The sequence below is a fragment of the Poecilia latipinna genome, unplaced genomic scaffold, assembly GCF_001443285.1.
Source record: "Poecilia latipinna isolate Pla-1442-1.1 unplaced genomic scaffold, P_latipinna-1.0 Scaffold936, whole genome shotgun sequence".
Classification (NCBI taxonomy): Eukaryota; Metazoa; Chordata; class Actinopteri; order Cyprinodontiformes; family Poeciliidae; genus Poecilia; species Poecilia latipinna.
In genome coordinates this window covers 74,022-81,798 of record NW_015113552.1, presented here as the reverse complement: position 1 = coordinate 81,798, position 7,777 = coordinate 74,022, and the positions used below count along the sequence as shown (strand labels likewise).

Below are 7,777 nucleotides of genomic sequence, written 5' to 3'. Positions count from 1 at the left end.
CAAAAGGTCTTGAAACAATATTATCATTTATCACAATAATTTTTTAGATAATTAATCGCTTGGCAAATTTTTTTATCGTGACAGGCCTACTTGTAATACGACTCTATTCCCCCACGGTGGCCCTAAACTTTATTTTCATAATATTCTGACTTTATGTTTCGTAATTTATGTTTTTTTTCTTAGGCTGACCCGGATACTTTGTCGTATTAAAGTGATATTTTAACATCCATATCCAGGTGGATCTAATCCAGGTGGATCTAATCCATATGGATCTAGTCCATATGGATCTAATCCAGGTTGATCTAATCCAGGTTGATCTAATCCAGGTGGATCTAATCCATATGGATCTAGTCCATATGGATCTAATCCAGGTTGATCTAATCCAGGTGGATCTAGTCCAGGTTGATCTAATCCAGGTTGATCTAATCCAGGTGGATCTAATCCAGCCTTTCTCTGTGGATCTGATTTATCGGGTCGGTGTAATCTTGCCTCTGGCCACCAGGTGGAGCCACTGCTCTGTGTTTTTCTGTGCAGCATGAAGAAGGGTCAGATCATCAGCATCAGCCGCCAGCTGCCCAGAGACGGACCCTTCAGGACCTACGGGGACCTTCAGAGCCACTGGAACCGCCTGGTACCGCCCGTCCCGGCCCGCACTGTCAGAACCTCACTCTGCTTTTCTGTGGAAGCCAGACTGGTCTGAAGTAGTTGTTGGTTTGATTCCCAGTACGGCTACCGGCTGCCGGACCTGCAGGGGGGCGAAGTCTACTGCAGCGTCTACTTCAGACCGGTGGGAGAGAAACTCTTCACGTATCCAAACTTCACTGCATAGAAGCTGCACAGAGCCGCGGCGCGTAGAAACTGTGAACTAGATGTCACTGGTTAAACCATTTATTACTATTATTACTGTCATTATTGTTGTTGTTATTTTTTCTGTCATGGTACCAAACGTCGTCCCTTCACTCCCGCCGGTCAGTTACCCTCTCAGCTGCATCCGCCTGCAGCCTGTGCAGCGCTGCCCCCGGGGCGACCTGCAGGGGGCGCTGGCCCGCTTCCTGGCCGACAGCAGAGAGCGGCTGCAGAGTGTGTGCGGCTTCCCGACCCGTCTGACCAGTAAACCCAGTTACCCCATGGCCGGCCTGACCACCGCCGCCTCCATGCAGGTAGGAGCTGCAGCTCTGCACGACTGAGTTACAGATAAAGTTATTTTCCCCCAGTAAACATTAAAAAATAAAAGTTTTAGAAAGAAAGTTTCAATTTAAAAGCTGATTTTTAAATTCTTAGATAAATTCTTGTCTATTTCTTCATGTTTCTGTTTTGCTCTGACTGTTCAGAAATCTGAGAAACATAAAACTAAATAAAATGTTCTTTTTATTTGTTTGTTTTACCAGGAAGTTTAAAAATAATTATAATTAATTGGCAGGTACATCGATCAAATAAAACATGGAGGAAGATACAAAAAAATCTCCAATTATCTTTAAGTTGTTTTATGTATTTGTTTATTTATTTATCTGTAATTCATTATTTAATTTAAAATTGTTTAAGTATTAAATTTAAATTAATTGTTTTAATTTAATCATTTATTCATTAAATATTTTCACGACGGTTGTCAACTAAAATATTTAATAGTTATCAATCATATGAGTGTCCATAGTGAAGTTAATTAAATTTAATCTCAGGTTTTTTCAACCATTCTTGACGCACCTTCACAGAATATGTTTATCTTTAGAATATTCTTATTGCCTTCAGTGGGAAAATGTTATGGAAATATATGTTTATTATAATTACAACAATACCAAACGTAGAATATTATCAAGACTATTATAAAAAAGAATGATAAAAGTTTTACATTTTCTAAAATAATTAGCCAGAAGTGATTTTATACACAAGATCACTGAGGCTTTCCATCAAGGAGGAAAATGAACAAAGACAACAGAAACGTCTCATTTATTTTATTAAAACCAGAAAATCTGCAAAACTTTTTCACATCAACTTCCAAATTATTTTAGATAAACTTTAAATCTGGAAGTAAATCATTTCTGAACATGAGATTATTTCTCTTGTCTTTGTTTCTTTTGTTTTTTGGTGCTTCAGTTTTGAACAACTGCAGTGAAAATGATGCTTTGTTACATTTTTTTGTCAACAACAGTAAACTAATTCAGGAGGTTCTTCCTGTCTGAGCCTACTGAGCGCGCTCACAGCTGCTCAAGCAGCAGCCAATAGGAGGAGAGGAAGGAGACAATGTTCTGAGAAAACCAGACAAACCCAAAATAAATAACTTTCAACCGCAGATTTATGCTGCAAAAACAGCAACAGCTGACAGTTTATCCTAAAATAAACAATTAATATCAATGATGATTAACAACAAAATTCTCTCTAAGCAAAACAGAAATAATAATCCTATGAAAATGACATAAAAATAAGAAAGATAAACGATGCAGCCTGTTTACTGCATCCTTTAATTGTTCTGGTGAAAATGAGTCGCAGAGTGAAATTGGAGCAGCTGTTGCTTTACTGCCCCCTTGTGGAAGAACCAGCATGTTGAAACAAAAAAGTATAAATCATTTACCTGTTTCAGTCATTTATTAATCTGAATGTTTATGATGTAAACACATAGAGGTAGTTTCTCCTAACCGTGAGAATAGAAGTGGTTTTATTTCCCAGCCGTTCCCGTAGCTTCCTGAATCCTCTCTGCTGAGCGTGAAGCTGCAGGAAACACGATTTTTCACGCGTTTCCAGCCAATAAAACCTTCAGACAGTTTAACAGCCTCAGAGCTGCGGCGCTGCAGAGCAGCGAAGCTTCTTCCTCTGCATCTCATCAATTAATGTTCCTGACGTCAGTGGAGTGAAAGGAGCTTCTCCTCGTGAGGTTTGGTGAAGAACTGACTCAGTCCTCATCCTGATGCAGAATATTCTTCTTCATGGCTGTAATAAAAGCGTTTCTCAGCAGCCGTAACGCAGCTGCAGATCTTCCTGCAGGTTGAGCATCAAAGCTGCTGAAATTAAAGCCATTCTTCATCCAGACTGTTAGAGGAGGGAAAGGCCGTCAGAAACTCTGCAGAGACGAGTTCAGCTCCCACAGAGTCGGGCTAAAATATTCATGGCGTTCAGCCCAGCTCCGTCTGAGCTCAGACGTTTATTCTCACTTCAAAGGTGGAAATTCCTGCTGGTTTTCAGCCTGGAAGGTGAAGCTGAACGGAAGAAATGATTTCACTTTTCCTTTTGTCCTCATTAACAGAAAGTTGTTAAAAATCAACTTCTGTTTTTTATCAGATTGTTATCTTTCTCTTCCCATTTCTCTGTTAAATTACTCTGAGTCTCTGTCAGCTGCAGTCACATTTAAACGACCCGGTACCGTCCAGAATCGCCTCCACAGGCCTCCAGACGTTTCAGTTTAACCTCAGCTCTGATGTTTATAGCATGAAAAAACAGCAACATTTAGGAAATATTTACCCTATCTAGAACAAGGTCAAAGGTCACAACATTCTGACCTCTGACCTTCATTAAAACGTCTAAAAGCCTCAGAATAAATTCATAATTGGAAACATTATAGTAGCTCTATAGCAGAAGTTGGTTTTGTTGTCAATAAAATGTTAAGTTAATAGAGATTATAAATTTAAACATTGCATTAGTGTAAATTTAGCTGTGATGCTAATCAGATACACCAGGCACTTAAGGAATGAAACAGACTTTTCAGGCTCAGTATGTTGATTATTTTGTTGATGCTTCTATTGTCCAGACAAGACTGTAATTGAATCAGAACGTTATCGAACAGCCATTGCATTTTCATCATTATAGTTTTTAAAATACAGGTTAGTGCCACAACAGTGACGGTATATGTGGCATATTGTAAAGCTCTTTATTTAGTTATCATTAGTTATTATTAGTTATTATTTTAGTAATCTGAAGTAATCCTTTGATTCAGAGTTCCATAATCAAAATACATGGAAAGAAATTACTTTTTCTAAAATTATAACTAAATTTTACATATTTCTTCTTATTACTAGTTTTAGTAATTTCCATTCCTAACTTGCTCAGTGTCGCTGGAAACTTTCAAACTCAAAATCAGAAGCAACTTTTTGGATTTTGGTCCCATGTTCTCTATTATAATATATCATCATATGCAGAAAATATTAACAATCTGGTTAAGATTATTGACAGAGTTCATCAGCATAATCCAGGCATGTGAACCAGGTGTAGTTCACACTCCGACCACCAGGTGGCACCAAAGCCCTTCTAATAGTTAACTCAGTAAGAGAAGAACATTAATCAACCAAGCTTTGTAGTTTTTATGGACCCTGTTGGCTGTTTTCAAGCTGAATCAGGTATGATGCTGATTCGCATCACTTGTCCATAAAGGTCTGACATCAGATCTGAACTTCCAGATGATGAAGGTGAATCGTTTCCTTCCTCAGGTTCTGAGTTCGGACCAGATCAACCTGACCACCAGGCCGGTTCTGTCCCAGCCTGCACCCTCCTCCCGGCCGGACCCGCCCGCCTGGGTCCCCCTCTCCCAGCAGGGTGGCGCTCTTCCAGGAAGCAGATCTGGGAACTCGCTGTGGCACCGTCCAGAGGACCGGTCCCCGTCGGCCCGGTCCCCGTCGGCCCGGTCCCCGTCGGCCCGGTCCCTGTCGGCCCGCCTGTCCTCCAGTCAGAACCAGCAGCAGTCAGATCACTCCCTATTTGTTTCCTCTTTCTTCCAACACTTCCAGCCGGCTTCATCCCTCCCTCCTCTTCCTCAGCCCAGTCCGGTCCCAGTGAACCCGCCTCCTAAACTGGTTCCCATCTTCAGGAATAACGACCCGACCCGCCGGCTCAGCGTGGCTCTGCTGCGAGTCCAGAAGCAGCAGAGCGGAGGGACGGGGGACAAGCGCAGACTCACCCTTCCGCTTCCTGTTGGGTCACAAACCACCCCTTCCTCTTCCTCTTCCTCTGTTCCTCCTCCTCCTCTCATCGTCCCTCGCTTCGCCCGCCGCCCTAAAAGCCGGAGCGCCGCCGTTCCCCAGCCGTCGGGTCAGTCCAGGGTCACCCGGATCTCCAGCCTCAGCCCGGTGTTCAAGGCGAGAGCAGCCATCATCATCCCACCCAGTAGAACCTCTGGGACGGTCCGACCCGAACGAGCCGCCGACTGCTTGAAGGCAGCACGACCCAAAAGCATCATGAAAACTAGCAGAGAGGCTGGCCCTGAAGGCAGCACAGAACCAGAACCAGCCCCGCCACATACGGAGACCGCCGCCAGCAGCAGGAAGGTTGGTCCACTAAGTTCTGGTTCTGGTTCTGGGTGGAATTTAATGGCATCACGTTGTTAGAACCTTAAGATGATTGTCTGGTTCTCCCTCCAGACGGTCGCCTTCCAGCTGAAAGAGAAACCCAACAAGTCCAGAGTTTCAGTGGAAGACGTGGAGAAAATGGCCAGAAGCCACCAGGTGAGCTGGACCGACCCGGTTCTGGAGACCGACCCGGTTCTGCAGACCGACCCGGTTCTGGAGACCAACCTGGTTCTGCAGACCGACCTGGTTCTGCAGACCGACCCGGTTCTGCAGGAGAAACTGATTTAAAAACCCAAACTAAAGAGCAGCTAAACCCCAATCGGCTCTTATTTTGGAGTCGGGTTGTGTAAACTGGACCTGAAAGGTTCTTTCCAGGTGTGAACTCTCACCATAACATTCGAGCTAACGTAGCTTAGCGCTTAGCTTTCCTGCTAACTTTGAAAACATTTAGCGCATTTAGCTCCAGTGAACTCTGCATGTTTTAAACATGGAGGCGTCCTCAGGGTGGAGTATCGCGGCGTGGTGTAGTGATGAACAGCGACAGGAAGGCCTCTGCTCTGAAGCAGCAGCGGCTACAGAAACACCTTATTAATCCCAAAGTTACACGCAGTGATGGACGATGCGGCGGCTCGCTGAACGTTAACGGCATTAGGTTGTATCGTGATGTCAGAGCTGATGTCACCCTGCCTGATGACCTCATCGTCTCCCTCCCAGTGGTCCGTTCTGAGCAGCCGCTCCCTGCTGCTGTGGCTCAGGAACAGAGGAATCCCTGTGAGCTCCAAGCTGAGGAAGGAGGAGCTGATGATGAAGGTGATGAGCTGCCTGGCCGAGGCCTGAGCCGCCTGATTGGACGGCGCCGCACCATGACAGCCAATCACAAAACGGTAAAACGTCCCAGAGAGACGCTGCTGTCTGTTAGAAAGGCCTAGTTGTTGTTTTTATTATTTTAATTTTTTTTCTCTTTCATTTAGTTATTTATTTATTTTAGTTTTATTTTGTTTGCTTTATTTAAAAAGAAAATATTTGTTATCTGTTTTATTTTTAATAAATATCTAGATATTTTTTAGATTATATTTTATTTTATATTGTTTATTGTTTTTTTAATTAAAAGAAATTGAGGTTTGAAATTTTTGTTTAACAGAAGGAGATTTATATGTTCTTCAATTCAAACAAAAGTTTTTAGTTTTTATAAAATCTGTTTTTAATTTAATTGTTCTGCTAAATGTTCAGAACTTTTTTGCATTTGTTTAAATATTTCAGGAGCTTAAAAGTTATTTTCAGAAAACTTTCCGGTAGATTTTCAAAGGAAGGTTTTTAGTTTCAGGTAAATTTAACACGTTCAGCTTTTTGAAATATTTGTACTTAAAGTTGGTTACAAAACAAAACCTGTAAGTTATAAAAATCCCTGTTCTGGGAAAGTTTTTAATATTTTAAATATGTTTCCTATTTGTGTTTATTACATATTTAAACTGCAGCTTCTTGTTTTGTGTTCATGATGCTACAATAATATTTATTTAATTTATCAGAATAAATCAGAGTTCTGAGATCTGGATTCATTTTATTTCTCCAGCTGCTGAAACACTTAAAAACTTTCATTTCTTTCATTTAGTTATAATTAAATCATTCAAGTAGTTTATGATTTTGCAAACATTGCCTTCCTATGGAGGACTGAGCCTGCCAAAACATTTGATACATATAGAAATAAATATTGTCTCATCAGACCAGAGAGACTGGTCTAGTCAAAGGCCCTTTGACTAGACCAGAGACTGTTTGTTTCTCTATCAGTGACATTTTATCCTGTCTTTCCTGTTCTGAGAAGCGGCTAAGAGATATCAGCATCAAATTTATCAATCTAAGAAAATGGGAGAATAAATGAGATGTTTTAATTTGTTTGGTGGCTTTGGGCAGGAAGGATTTCCTGTAGAGGTCAGTGTTCCAGCGGTTCAGTAGTAGCCTCTGACTGAAGAGGCTCTGTTACAGCGTGGTGGTCTGATGAACATCCTCCAGCTTTAAAAATCCGTTTAATTTTAAACAGATTTTCATCTCCTCAGATGAGAACGTTGTACAGATTAATAATCTGGTAGCAGATTAAATGTTTTAATCTATTGGCTCCATCCTCCATTTGTCCCCACCCCCATAGGCCCCGCCTCCTATTGGCTCCACCCTCAATTTGGCTCCACCCTCCATAGGCTCCGCCTCCTATTGGCTCCACCCTCAATTTGGCCCCATTCCCATAGTCTCTGCCTCATATTGGCTCCGCCCTCCATTGGCTCCACCCTCCATAGGCTCCGCCTCCTATTGGCTCCGTCCTCCATTGGCCCCACCCCCATAGTCTCCGCCTCACATTGGCTCCGCCCTCCATTGGCTCCACCCTCCATTTGGCCCCGCCCCATAGTCTCCGCCTCATATTGACTCTGCCCTCCATTGGCTCCGTCCTCCATTGGCCCCACCCCCATAGTCTCCGCCTCACATTGGCTCCGCCCTCCATTGGCTCCACCCCCCCTAGTATC

General features: G+C 42.7%; 1 protein-coding gene across 3 annotated transcripts in view; it reads left to right on the top strand.

Annotated features, from left to right (window-relative positions):
- The window catches only part of cunh18orf63 (chromosome unknown C18orf63 homolog), an 18,290-nt gene extending 12,038 nt beyond the window's left edge, over positions 1–6,252 (top strand). For 2 of the 3 annotated variants that reach the window (XM_015049243.1, XM_015049244.1), the window contains exons 3-7: positions 535–631; positions 725–807; positions 974–1,160; positions 4,413–5,246; positions 5,340–5,967. In XM_015049243.1, coding sequence (XP_014904729.1) covers positions 536–631; positions 725–807; positions 974–1,160; positions 4,413–5,246; positions 5,340–5,555 — 1,416 coding nt within the window. In that variant the 5' untranslated portion in view covers position 535 and the 3' untranslated portion in view covers positions 5,556–5,967. The other variant, XM_015049245.1, reaches the window with a different exon arrangement.
- The last annotated feature ends 1,525 nt before the right edge of the window (positions 6,253–7,777 follow it).